This window comes from Chrysochloris asiatica, unplaced genomic scaffold, assembly GCF_000296735.1.
Source record: "Chrysochloris asiatica unplaced genomic scaffold, ChrAsi1.0 scaffold00094, whole genome shotgun sequence".
In the NCBI taxonomy this organism is placed as follows: Eukaryota; Metazoa; Chordata; class Mammalia; order Afrosoricida; family Chrysochloridae; genus Chrysochloris; species Chrysochloris asiatica.
Genome location: NW_006408612.1, coordinates 724714 through 739581, shown reverse-complemented (window position 1 = coordinate 739581; position 14868 = coordinate 724714). Strand labels below are relative to the sequence as shown.

The window sequence follows — 14868 nt, the reverse complement described above, 5'->3', positions numbered from 1 at the left end:
TACTGTCTTCCTCTCTGAGGAATTCACAATGACCTAAAGCCTAAATATGAAGAAGGAGCTTCCACTAAGAAGATGGGTAAATTCAAAGGAACAAGGCATCCTACAAAGAACAGTTAGACAAAATACTGCTTTCTTCATTGTATTTCCATGGTACAGATTAATGACAAATCCATGGTGCACAGTGCTGAGGAAGCTTAAAGCTTAAAACACAGTAGCAAGCTTCATCATCCATCTTCACATTCATCAGTGCTCTCTTCACTCAGTTCCTCGCTGCTTTCTCCTTCACTCTCAGCACTGCTGTCTTCTTCACTGTCTTCATGATCTTCCTCAAGACTCTGAGTTTTCTCTGCCAAAGAAAGGAAGAGAATTGCTTCAAATTCTTCCTAATAGTTCCACTCTTGGAAAAATCAGAATTCTCTCTGCCCCTCCCTTCAACTGAGAAATACCTATCTTTTTTGGCACATGATAAAACCGAGCTGAACTTTGCTAAGTGTGCATAAGGTGAAAGAAGTGAGATAAAGAAGAAACACAATTTTGCTGACAGAAAGATGTTTGTGGATTTCAAGTTAATTTAGAACCTGGGTCTATAACAATACATGTGTATTTTTACTGTTGTCAGTGTAATTTTTACTTATATAGAATGAGAGGAAGTAAGATTTAGGGTAGTTCACAGAGTATTGGCTTTTCTTAGCACTGTGGGGTAATACCCTGCTACCTGGGATGATTAACATGTCCTGCTCCCTCTGAAAAAGCTGTCTGGTCCTGGGGAGGCTGTGTAGCTTGGACACTTCCACTCCACAGAGAGAAGGGGTCACCATGACCATATCCACACAGGATCACCTAGTTTTCATTAAATCATCCAAGGCAGCCATTGACCCTCTCTTAACTACTTCATGTAGATGCACTTGGCCAATCTCCCAAGATAATGGGTTTTTAAATAGTGACTGCTCATAGTTTTATGAGAAAGAAGGTATTTCAATTTTTTTTTTTTTTTTAATTTACCCATCAGCAACATTTCTTCAATAAGTGAGAAAAATTCCTTGGCCTCAGGATTTTCTGGTTCATAGATCAGGACTGAAAATGGACAACAAAATGTGTGTTATTAATGGTCAAAGTATTTCAGCAAAACAGGATCTTTAGAAAGAGATTGCAACTGTCAATCAGAGCAAGTAAAAACGCACAAAGTGATGAACACTAGCAATTATACTGAAGATATATCTAAGTGCAAATAGAGAAAATGCTCTACTTATATACACAGTCCCCAACTTATGACGCAATTGAGTCACAATGAACCACACTCATGACTGTCTTTTTTTTTGGTGGTGGTGGTGGGGTACATCTTACTATTAGTAATGCACACTGCATACAATGTTACAGGATGTAATTTGCTGATTGTTGTCATTCTCAGGTGTTCATATGCAGTTGTTTATATGTAACATTTCCAACCCCCAATGACAAAGATGGGTCTTATAAAGATACTTGATAACAAAAGGCAATTTTAAAAAAAAGCAATAATAATGAAAACTGAAAATAAGGATAGGTATTTAACTTATGTCAGAATTGACTTATAATGAAGTCATCAGAACAGAATCCCCTCATAAGTAGGGAGTTTGTTTTTGTTAAGTGCTGTTGAGTTGGTTCTGACTCATAGTGACCCTGTATAGGGTTTCCAAGGAGCAGCTTGTGGATTTGAACCACCGACCTTGTGGTTAGCAGTCCAGTGCTTATAATCCTCATTGTATTTTCTACTTTCTGTCCAAAGAGCCCTGGTATAGCACTGTAGAATAAGCACTGGACTGCTAACTGCAAAGTTGGTGATTCAAATCTACCAGCCACTCCTTGGAAACCCTTTACAGGGTTGCTATGAATTGTAACTGACTTGCCAGTGAATGATCCAAAGGATAAGCCCTGGTGATGTAGGGGTGGAGTGCTTAGCTGGTGGTTCGAAACTACTAGCTGCTCTACAGGGGAAAGATACGGCAGTCTGCTTCCCTAAAGCAGCATTGGAAACCCAGTTCTGCTGTGTTCTATAGGGGCACTATGAGTTAGAATCAACTTCATGACAAAGGGTGTGGATCCAAAGAGTGGGATCTCCATCACTCCAATATGACTTCCCTATAGGTTAGCAGCCAAAGCATTTCTTGAATAATTCCCCAACAAAGTTTACAAATCCTGCAAAATAAGGAGACCACACTGTGTACCCTGAGGTCGGCTATTCCCTCATCTCCTCTTACTCACCCAGCTTCTGAACACAAAGAAACAGCTTTTTGATGCAACCCAGCCGTGGCATTTTAAAAGTCATCTTTCAAATAGGCAAAACTGCCATTACTTCTTTCTCTTCATCCTGGTAACTTCTACCCCAGACCACACCCCAGTCATTACCTGTTTAACATCCTCCCTTGCTCATCAGGCCCAGATTTAACACTCTGTTTCTTTTTGCTGATCCTTATGTGGTGGTGTCGTCTTTCCTTTGAACTCTATCAGATTTTTTTTTTAAGACTAGTTGATAGTTACCAGTATCTCAGATGCCAGAAAGAGTTATGTCATTTGTTTCAGAGTGTTTTAAGTGATTTCATTTATTCTTTCAGGTATTGCTCTATAGATCTCTACCTTCCCCCTACTAGCCTTGAGAAGTATTCAGAATTCTGCATCTTTCATTTAAATGTAGTAATTTCCCCTGGTAGCACAGTGGTTACAAATTGGGCTGCTAACCTCAAGGTCAGCAGTTTGAAAGGGAGAAAGATGAGGTGTTCTTCTCCCGTAAAGATTTACAGCCTCGGAAACCCTATGTAGGGTCACTATGAGTTGGAACCGACTCCATGGTACTTAACAACTTCTGGTGAAATATCGTGATGGCCCCCAGGGGGCACTAAAACATCAAGTGTGCTATTCGCCTGGCTAAAGTAACTGGATGGTTCAACCAGGTGCCATTGGTTCAAAGAATCCTACCCCATGGCTTTTATCCTGGTATGCCAAACCAGTGTTTCTATTTCCCAATCCAAGAACATAATTAAACTTGATACCAATCCGGGTTAGTGTGACTGTTTTTGAAGAGTCTGTAAATTTTTTTTTTGTAAATATTTTTAAGGAGCGCTGGTGGTGCATTGGTCAAGTGCTTCACTGCTAACAGCAAGGTAGGCAGTTTGAACCCACCTGCAGATCTGCAGGAGAAAGATGTGGCAGTCTGCTTCTGTAAAGATATCAGCCCTTGAAACCCTATGAGGCAGTTCTATAGAGTACTACTCTGTCCTATAAGATTGATGTGATTCTGGGGGAGAAAACAAACCCATCTTCCCATACATAAATATTGTCGTTGTTGTTGTTAAGTGACATTGAGTTGGTTCCGACTCAGCGACCCTATATAGGGTTTCCTAGGTGAGTTTGAACTGCCAACCTTGCAGTTCAAACCAACTTTGCAGTCCAGTGCATTAATCTGCTGTACCACACTAGGACTCCATATAAATATTATGTTGTTGTTAAGTGCTGTCGAGTCAGTTCTGACTCCCAGCAGCAAGTGAGCTTGACCCACTGACCTTATAGTCTAGCTCATTAACCTGCAGCACCACACCAGTAGGGACTCTTTATTAAGTCTCAAACATTAGTGAAAATAAGACAAAACAGACTACTGGGACAAGGGAAACCATTGATACGATACATGATGAATTCCAAAGTTCTATAGAGCACAGAGAACAAATGAATCTCCTTCCACAACCACACTTGACAGCAGCAGTGCGCCACACACACAGGTAGGTGATTGTTTTAAATAGGAAAGCTTGGCAGGACTGCCTCTGAGGTACGACTTCACAACCAGCCTCTAAGGGGCTGTCTAGGAAAGCTCCTGTGAGGGGGTTTCTGTTATTCCTGTGTTGGCTGGGGGAAGTGATCCAAAATCCACTTTCAAATATATTCTAATTCCTGTAGTTCAGCTGTCAGAGGTGCAAGAAATACTCAAGAAAAACTGGCATCTGAACACTCAGACCTAGGCACAAGATGGAATTAAGTTATGCTTGGCTGGAATCATTCGCGAGTCAAATGATTTAGGTTTTAAACTCTAAAGCACAATGAGTCAGATTCAACTTGACATTAATGAGTTTTGTATTTTTTAAAAATTGGTATTTTATATATCTTTTCAAGTTTCTAAAAAACTTTTTATACATTTTAACTTGGAGTAAAATATACATTATCACTAGTGATCTAAATCTTTCTCTGGGGGCTAAGTCTCCTTGTAGTGCAGTTTCTTCAACTTGTTCCTTGTGACACTAATTTCTTAAGATGCTAACCTGGGAAACTAGATTAAATAAAATTTACAGTCAGAGGCAACTGCAGCATTTTATAGAACCAAATGCACTGGACCACAAGGTCAGTTTGAACTGCATGGTTGGTGGTTCAAACTCACCAGTCGCTCCTTGGAAACCCTATACTCAATGTGAGTTGGAGCAGACTTGACAGCACTTAATAACAGCAAGTATTATGAATCTCACAGAGAGGAGAATGCAGTTTCCCAAAACGTATTTGTCCATGGAATTCTTTCTGGGGTACACTTAATAAGAAATCTTGAAAGAAGACTCCTTGGATGACGGTTTAGAACATTTCATATTGGAAGTAGGATTGTCCCATGGGATTGGAGCACAAGATCGGGTACTCTGAGGGCTTAATAAAAACTATAGGCAATCATCAATTTTCAGAGTGGGGGAAAGGCATCTGCTTTGTAACTCAGCTCAATAATAGCATCTTAGGGCTAGCTCCAAAATTCTTATTACACTTTAATAGTCTAATAAGGTTTATAAAAAGATGAGAAAAACTTCTAGCATGTGCTGGGGGTTATTTCTGAACCTGGCTTCCATGAGGGAAGCAGAGCCCCGGAGAAAGACAACCATATGTGACAACCAGTGTCTAGCTGGGTGGCCTTGGAGGAAATATTTAATATCTTATGTACCTTGGTTTCCCTATCAGTAACGTTATCACCTGCCACATCATCAGGCTATTTTGATGGAGCACTGAGATAATGTAGATAAAGCAGTTGGAGCATAGGGTCACTATGAATCATAACGAACTCAACAGCACCTAATAACAACACATGATTACTTTTCCTGGAATGGTTCTGAGTCTAGAGAAAGGCTTGGCTCTTTCCCAAGCTTTCACTGGATGTTTCTGTCTGGTTGAAGGTCTGGTAATGGGAGTAAGGAGGTTCTGCTGTCTATGGGCCCATTAGCTAATTGGACTGGAGGCTGCAGAAAGTATGTCCATCTTGTTCACTGTTGCATCCCCAGTACAATGCCTGGCACACAAGGAGCTCCTAAACATTACAAAACTTAATGAACGAATGAATATAGACTGGTAGCGTAGTGGTTACGAATCGGGCTGTGAACCTTAAGGTAGGCAGTTCAAAACTACCAGCTGCTCCACGGGAGAAAGATGAGACTTTCTGTTCCTGTAAAGATTTACAGCCTCAGAAATCCTGTACAGGGCCGCTATGAATCAGAACTGATTCTACGGCACATAACCACACCACCACCAAGTTGGAAGCAGTCTATTTACCCCCACATAATACCCCTATAGTAATAGGCGAATGTTTAACTACAATTGTGAGGATGGCAAAGGACTGGGTAGTGTTTGGTTCTGTTGTACTATGAGTTGGAACCAACTCGATGACAATAACAACAACATAGGCTAAGAGGAAAAGGGCCTTCATTGTACTTAAAACTAAATAGACAACTCTTTTAGGAACTATCTTTTCTGAAGATACATTTCTATTTGCATTAGGTTTTTAAGTGATAATCTTTAAAGCAGTTTTAAGGTATTATTCTTAAACAATTATGATTATAATATATGAAACAGGTCTTTCAGGCATAGAAGCCCAGGTGACCTGTGAGCGGAAGTGTGGCACCCTGACAGGACTGAGCCTCTGGATCCTGTCTTACAGGTGAAGTGACCAAGGAATAGGAAGATTGATTTGCAGTCTCACAGTCAATCAGGAGATGAACTGCAGAAAGGACTTGGGGCTCTTGACTTTCAGTCTCATTTAAAAACCATTTTTCCAGGCTGCCTCCAATGCCTGGCAGGAAATGGCAGAAGCAGAGATATCAGTTCTGCATGAGCCAGCAGGAAAATGTCTGAGGAAATATGAGGACCACATAAAAAACTGTGGATGGCAGATAAAATTCAAGCCTGTGCCTACATAAAAATAATTTCTTGGGAGAACCAAGTACAAATTTTTTTAAACGGCAGAACACAAAGAGAACGAGCCCACAGGGTACGTGAGCCATCAGGTAGGAAGCCTTGCAGCCAAACCAACATATAAATGACTTTACTGAAAAAGGGACAGCAGGAAAATTCCCAAAAAGAGCAGCCGTAGTCAAGAAAATGAACAGACAAAACATTTTTGAAGGAACATGGAGGTCTTCTTTTATACAAATGAATTGTCATATGTATGTCTGTCTATCTATCTATCTATCTATCTATCTATCTATCTATCTATCTATCTATCTATCTATCTATCTATCTATCTATCTTGTTGTTGTTATGTGCTGTGGAGTCGGTTCCAACTCATAGCAACCCTCTATAGGGTTTCCGAGGCTGTAAATCTTTTACGGGAGCAGAAAGCCTCTCTCTCTCTCTATATGTATATATACATAAACACACACATATGGAGTCCTGATGTGGTGCTGTGAGTTAATGCGCCAGACTGCAAAGACATTTGAACTACAAGGTCGGTGGTTCAAACTCACCAGCAGCTTCCTTGGAAACCTTATACAGGATTACTATGAGTCAGAACACACTCTATGGAACACAACCACTACAAGTCACCCATATGAGCCATTTCTAATCTGAATGATCCATACAAGTTTATCTTTTCTAAGTCTTTGTTTCCTGGACAAGAAAAATAAGCTTATTCATCAAATGAGAAAAGGGAATATTCTGGAAAAATCACTTTAAAGTCAAACCTGGGTTCTAATCCTAATTCTATGACTTAGTGGGTTATGGGACCTTGTGCAGATTTGGTCTTTTCTCTAAATTTCAGTTTCCTCATCTGTAAAGTGGAGTTACTAATAACTCAGTAAAAAAAAAACTGTTTTAGATTAAATAATTTGTTCAAGGATTCTTCCATCATAGATGCACAAAACACACATATAAATACTTAAGATATGTATATATGTAATCCATTTTGGATATATAAATTTATACATATAGAGAGCTGTTGTTGTGTGCTATTGAGTTGGTTCCTACTCATAGAAACCCTGGATAGGGTTTCTGGTGCTGTAAGTCTTTGCAGGAGCAGAAAGCCTCATCTTTCTCCCACAGAGCAGCTGGTGGACTTGAATGGCTAACCTTGTGGCTTGCATTCCATTCCTTATTGTACAGAGCCACTGTGCTCCCCCATATACATCTAGGAAGATGGAAAAAAAGAGACAGACAGAAGAATATACTGCAAGCATTTAGATTTAAGAATTAAGATATAAGATATTTTGAGATCCAGGATAGACAGGGAAAAAAAACAAACATTTTGCCTGTTGCTCTGACTACATAGAGGGTCTTTGGATAGCTCTCAACCAAGTATTCCTATTAGCATCAAAGATCTAAATTCCCTGAGATAGAATCTGTCTGCAACTCTCCCTTCTTCCTTGATCCTTAATTCGTGCTGCCAACCCTGGCCTCCGTAAAGTCTCATACTTGTATGGGACTCTGCCTCAGTGGTATGCAATCTTTTTTTGCATGGGTACCTCCAACCACCACAATCCTTGGGATTATTTGCCTAACTCCTTCCTTTGGGAACAACATTCTTTCTCAACTAGCTCTCTAGATCATAAAGCCTGTCTTAGGGTCCCTTGAAGCTCCTTTTCCTACAGACTAACACTTACTTTGGACTCCTGGTGTGGCGCTGTAGGATCAGCACTGAACTGCGAACCCTAAGGTCAGTAGTTGAAACCCACCAGCTGCTCCTTGTAAACCCTATACAGGGTTGCTATGACATGATGACACGTAACAACAACAGCAATCCTTAGTTTAAGGAGCCCTGATGGTACAGTGGTTAAGGACTTGACTACTACCTGAAAAGTTAGCAGTTTAAAAGATGTGGCAGTGTGCTCCCATAAAGATTTACAGTCTTGGAAACCCTATGGGCACTCTTCTAACTATGAGTTGCAATTTGACTTGATGACGGAAGATTTTTGGTTTGGGATGCCTTATTTTTAGAGGAACCACTATTTGACAATGATAGACAAGAGTAAATAGCTGGGTGACCCAGTAGGGGTGAAAATCAAACCAAGCCATGTCTGATGTCAACCCCAAGAGGGTTTAGAGTATATGTACTTCCATTCCGGCTCTCCCTCCAGCTCTCAGCATAGTGTCTGATACAGAGTTGTTCATTGTTATTAAGTGCTGTCGAGTCAGTTCTGACTCATAACAACCCTGTATAGGGTTTCCGAGGAGCTGACCTAGCAGTTAGTAGTCAAGTGCTTATTCTACAGTGCCATCTATAGAGGCGGGGCTCCACAGCTACATGTTGAAAGGAAGGAAAGAGAAAGGGAGAGGGGCAGAAAGTTTTAAAAGGGTGTATATATATATATATATAGATAGATAGATAGATAGATAGATAGATATAGATATAGATATATAGATGCCATTAAGGTAGATCAGTTTGAACGTTTTCATCTGCCCTGACCTGGCACTTCATGCATTACTCACTGGTTCCAGTCCAGTCAACAAGCATCTGACTGAGGACATGCTGTCTAGGTAGTATAGCACAGGGCTAACAGCCTGAAGTGGCTGACAGATGGGCATATCAGTGCCTATCTTCCCTAAGCTTCAGTCAGAGGCTTTCTAAAATGATTGATGGATATGGAAAAAATATATATATATACAATTTCCCAGAACTAAGCTACACACATACATGCATACACACAAAAAAACAACACTCAGAGAATTGAAATCCAGAGCAACTATATTACTCATTTCCTAGTGTGGTGCTGTGGGTTAATATGCTAGACTATAAAGTCAATTTGAACCACAAGGTTAGCAGTTCAAGCTCACCAGCTGCTTCTTGGAAACCCTATACAGGATCACTATGGGTCGGAACCAACTCGATGGCACTTAACAACAACAACAACCTTAACCACCACAGAGAAGTAAAAGGGAAAGGAAAGGGGCCTGGCTTCAAGTTCTGGCTGTGTTACTGACACCCTGAGTGGTACTGAGCAAGCAGTATAACCCCTCTGTTCCCGTTAATTTACTTATAAACATGTTGTTAAGTGCCGCCGAATTGGTTCTGATTCACAGTGACACTGTACAGGCTGGTGAGGTTGAACCGCTGGCCTTGTGGTTTAAACTGACCTTGAAGTCTACTGCTTATACTACAGCGTTACACCAGAAGGGTGAAAATGATTCTGAAGACTTTTGATTAGAAATTCTATGATTGTAGGACACCAAAAATATTTTTGATGAAAATATTTTATTTGATGGCTGCAAAGGTCAAAAGAGTCCTGGTATGGCACTATGGTTAACCCACTGAACTGCAAAGTCAGTTTGAACTGCAAGGTCAGCAGTTCAAGTTCACCAGTTGCTCCTTGGAAGCCCTATACAAGGTTGCTATGAGTCAGAACTGACACAATGACACTTAACAACAACAACCAAGTTCAAAAGTGCTGGAAAGGATTTGAAAAGGTATATTGTTTACCTGGACATAAAATAAGCACACCAGCTGCCACTGAGATGATTCCAACTCTTGGCGCCCCCGTGTGCTGCAGAGTAGAGCTGCACTCACTAGAATTGTCATAGCTATGGCCTTTCAGAAACTCATCACCATGCCTTCCTTCCAAGGTACCGCTAGTGGCTCACACTGCCAAGCCTTTGGTTAGTAGACGAGCATTTAATCTTTAGTGCCACACAGCGACTTTCTCAGATAGAAAACAGGTTGTTGTTAAGTGCCATCTAGTCCGTTCTAAGTCACAGCAACCCTATACACAGTTTCAAAAGACAGGTTGTTGGGTTTGAACCACTGACCTTGTGGTTAGCAGTCCAGTGCTTATCCTACAGTGCCACACAAGTACTCTGATAAAATTGGTAGTGCTAAACATACTATAATTTAAAAAACAACTAGGCAATGGTTTAAGAATTAGTCCATGCAGAGTGGGGATTCTGTGTGAGGCAAGCTAGGGTTATTGTTATTAAATGCCATCTATACTACATTTTTACTTCCAAGACTTTTACTAGGAGACTTAATTTTAACCCTACAATATGTAAGTTAATATTATGAGTCCTATAAGGAGCTCTGGTAGTGTAGTGGTTATGAATCGGGCTGCAAATTGCAAGGTCAGCAGTTCAAAACTACCAGCAACTCCACGGGAGAAAGATGAGGCTTTCTGCTCCCATAGATTTTACAGCCTTGGAAACCCTGTACAGGGTCGCTATGGGTCAGAACCAACTTGACAGCACTTAACAACAACAACAACATTATCTGTAATGGAGCACCCTGGCTCCATCCATAAGGTAAGTATTGGACTGTGAACCACAAGGTTCATGGTTTGAGCCTGCCCACCACTCTATGGGAGAAAGATGAGGCTTTATGGTCCCATGAAGACTTAAAAAGCCTCAGAAACCCTATGCAGCAAGTTCACTATGAGTCAGAACCGACTCAGTGGCTTTTACCAACCACAACATTATCACAACAACAAGAGAAAGATGAGGTTGTCTGCTGCTGTAAAGATTTACATTCTCAGAAACTATATAGGGTCGCCATGAGTCAGAATCCACTTGATGGCAGTGGAGCATTTTAAAAACATCAGTAAGATTTTATTTTAAATTTGTCAAGGAATCAAAGGATCTAAAGGCCAGAGGAACTTTACACATCTCTTATTTCACACCGTTCTTATAAATAAGATATGAAGCAGAGCGATGAGATGTCTCCCCTGAGGTCTCAGCATCTGCTTAGAAGCAGAGACGAAGCCTGAAAGATCTGGGGAGATTGGTTCAGATAATAGTATCTAAAAGGGTTCCTCCCTTTTCTACTAAGTATGATAATTTTACCTCGAAGGGCTAAGGTTTTTTTTTTTTCTAGAGAAACACCTCTTTATTTTATATATAAATGGATCAGATCAGACAGTTCATGTGATGCCAGTTCTACTTTATGGCAAAGGGACCCTTGTTATGCAATGGTTAAAGTGCTCAGCTGCAAACTGAAAGGTTGACTCCATAGGAGAAAACACTTGGCAATTTACTCCCGTAAAGATTTCAGCCTAGAAAACCCTATGAGGCAGTGCTACTCTGTTCTGTAAAGTTGCTATGAGTCAGAATTTACTCGGTACTTCATGGCAAATTCTGGTTCAGAGTATATCCTTCCAGGTCTGACTCAGCCACTTAACAGACATGTAACTTTGAGAAGTTACTTCACATATGTCTCAGCTTTCTGTTCTAGAAAAATGGACATTATAATAATTCTTAGCTTCTTTGACAATTGGTGGAGTTCTAGTGTGGCACTGTGGGTCAATGTGCTGTACTGCAAAGTTGGCTTGAACCGCAAGGTTGCTCCTTGGAAACCCTATACTGGGTACCTACGGGTTGGAACCAACTTGACAGCACTTAACAACAACATGATGATTGGCAGGAATAAATGATATAATGCATGTAAAGTGTTGCCACAGAGACAAACATTATGATAGTTAATGTTGTTGTTGCTGTTAAATGCCTTTGAGTTGGTTCCGTCTCATAGCGATTGTATAGGCTGCATTATATTTGAGGGAGCAGAAAGTCTCATCTTTCTCCTGCATTACTGTTATTAGGCATCTTTTATTACTACTAAACTCATGAAATTTTCTCACAAAAGCACTCCTTCCAGTATCTTCTCTCTATTAGTGGCAACTCCATTCTTCTTGAGACTTTGGCTCCAAAACTTAAGGTTATTCTTGTTTTCTCTCACATATCGCCCATATCTAACTAACTCATCAGCAAATCCAGATGGTTCTGCTTTTAAATGCTTCCAGAATCCAACCACTTCCCATCATTTGCATAGCTGCCAGTACTTGTTTGGATTACCTGATACCTCTGAACTGGTACCACTGATTCATTCCATCCTTTCCCTTAGAGTTTATTCTCAATGTGGCATCTGCGTGTTCCTACTAAATTTGTTAATAAATCAAAGGGCACAGGAACCTTGCAGATCAGTGTGTAAACTAAGTCAGAACTTCAAGTCTGAGCTGGATAGAGTAGGCCCTGGCAAACAAAGCCCTCACCATAACAATTATTTTGCTATAAATTAAAAAAATAATATTAAAAAAAAACCAAAACACATCAGGGAGCTATGGAAGAAAATAGGAGTCTGTGAATGAAAATTGCAGACAGACGAGAGCCTTTCAGTGAGAGTCTTAGTTACCTAGTACTGACCAACAGGAATACCACAAGTGGGTAGCTTCAACAAACAGAATTTATCTTCTTACAGTTTAAGAGGCTAGGCACCTGAATTTCTGGCTCCAGGGGAAGATCTCTTTCTCTGTGTGCTCTGGGAAAGGTCCTTGTCTCTTCACCTTCTATTGGTTCCTTGGTGATCATGCGGCATATATCTTTTACTCTGTTATCGCTTGCTTGTTTAATCTGCCTTTTAATATAGCTAAATCTGTGATGGAACTGCCTTGTTTTTCTGAGATTCATGAGTTTTCTGTCTTTGACAGGATGCAACCAACACTTCTCTACTGACCTCTATTTAGGGAAAAGTATTTGCCTTTTCCTTCTCTGACATGTTACCATTTACACAAGTTACGGTTTTCATAGGTTATACTATATCCCAAAAGAGATTGACTTCAGACCCTACACTACTATTATCTAATTATCGTAACAAAGAAAATTCATTCTCAAATGGCACTATAACCACAAGGTATTGTTATTATTGTTGTTCAGTGCTGTCGAGTTGGTGCTGACATAGCAATCCTGTATAGGGTTCTGAGGAGTGGCTGCTGGGTTTTAACTGCTGACCTTACGGTTAGCCATTCAGTACTTATCCTACAGCACCACACCAGGACTCCTCACTACAAGGTTTAAGGATCAAGACTGACAACACATAATTTTGGGGATACAATTCATTCCATAACAGAAGACAAAAGTCTGTCACTGACTATTTTTTTCCATGGGGACTTTTGTCAGTTGGGAATCTGGGCTAAGATTCACACTTGATCATACAGGGTGGTGGTCATATAGGGTTGGCGCAATAATTTAAAACCTCAGGAGCTGTAAGTGCACAGGTGATTTCCCCCACAGCACACATGTTGAACTCTGGGGTAGAAAGGGAGCTAAGAAGTTTTTTAAAAAAACTTATGAAGAAATGTTCACGATCACTAGCCATCAGAGAGATGCAAATCAAAACACCAGTGAGATATCGTCTCACACCAGCAATAACAGCAAAGATCAAAAAAGCAGAGGACAATAAATGCTAGGGAGGATGCAGAGAGACTGGGACCCTCCTACATTGCTGGTGGGACTGCAAATGGTTCAGCCACTCTGGAAAGCAATGTGGCGCTTCCTCAGAAGGTCGGAAATAGAAATACCTTATGACCTAGCAGTTCCCCTACTTGGTATTTACCCACAAGAAATACGAGCCATAACGTGAGTACATATATGCACACCAATGTTCATAGCAGCATTATTTACAATAGCAAAAAAATGGAGACAACCAAATACCCATGAATTGAAGAATGGATAAACAAAGTGTGGCACATGAACACAATGGAATATTATGCTATCTTGAAGAATAACAAGGAAGCTGCAAGCCATCGCATAACATGGATGAACCTTGAGGACATTATGCTGAGTGAAATTAAGTTACAAAAGGAGAAATACTGCATAAGACCATTATTGTAAAAGATTAAGAAAAAGAACCCACCCAAAGGGGGGGGTGGAATCTATATATACAAGTGTTGATCACCAGTAGGTATGGGATGAGAGGTGGGGAAGGGGGGAGGGGAAGAAGAACACATGGTAGGGAATAGACACAGGAGAGCCTGGGAGCTGGCAATACATAAGAAGGGGGAGGGGAAAAAGAAGAACAAGGTGGATGGGAGGATGGTTGTGCAGGCTTGCATGGACTAGTTGGGACAGAGGTATATGACGATGTATGCACAACCTTGGAATAACAGGGCTTCAGGACACAGGGATTGAGGCGTGGCTTGAAAGGGGAAAAGAGGGGAATAATGTTAGGATGCTTGGCTGTCTTTTGAATCTTGGTCTCCCTTGCGTACCATTGTGAAATAGACACTTTGGGGCGGATAGCCAGAAACATCACAACAGAAAACATGTAAGCCCGTCTTTAGCCTATAACTGACTGGAATACCTTGAGGCAGGGCTGGAAACTGCCCAGACCCAAAATGGGATGGGGGGAGGGGGGCTATAAAGGCAAGAAGTAACTGGCTTGCAAGCTTTCAGGAGGGAGCCTAGTTTCAGACCGGGCAGGGATAGGCAGAACCTCCACTGAATGATTTCCAAACTGTTGGGACGGGGCTGAGTAAAGGAAATGGGAATAAGACTCTTGTGGTACAACAGTGAATACCTGCTGCCACGACTAACTGTGAGGGTTGGAAATGTAGAGGAAGATTTTTTCTTTTCTCCTTGGCAAAAGGAGGAGATTGATTGATTTTGCAGCCCAGGAGCAGAGGTCCCTGGGACCATCAAGCGAGAAGCCGAAAGTGTGACCCTACCCAGAGAGGCACTGAGGCCAGGCATGGAAACAGAGATGATGGCATGGACAGATGGAGTGGCTGGGGACACGGGACTCAGGGAGGGAGAGGAGCAGTTTGCTGACAGCCAGGGTGGGTGGGCCTGTAGGGTGTATCCTTTGGTTATTTGATGATGCATGGAGGGGATTTCAATGAAATGAAATACGATATGATG

The 14868-nt window shown here is 41.1% G+C and overlaps 1 protein-coding gene across 1 annotated transcript in view; it reads right to left on the bottom strand.

The window, feature by feature from the left end:
• Window positions 1-224: 224 nt before the first annotated feature.
• The window catches only part of ERICH2 (glutamate-rich 2), a 74204-nt gene continuing 59560 nt past the window's right edge, over window positions 225-14868 (bottom strand). Inside the window, exons 8-9 of the mRNA XM_006866692.1 lie at window positions 1003-1074; window positions 225-346 (exon numbers count right to left, since the gene is read on the bottom strand). Coding sequence (XP_006866754.1) covers window positions 225-346; window positions 1003-1074 — 194 coding nt within the window. The remainder of the gene's footprint in view (window positions 347-1002; window positions 1075-14868) is intronic.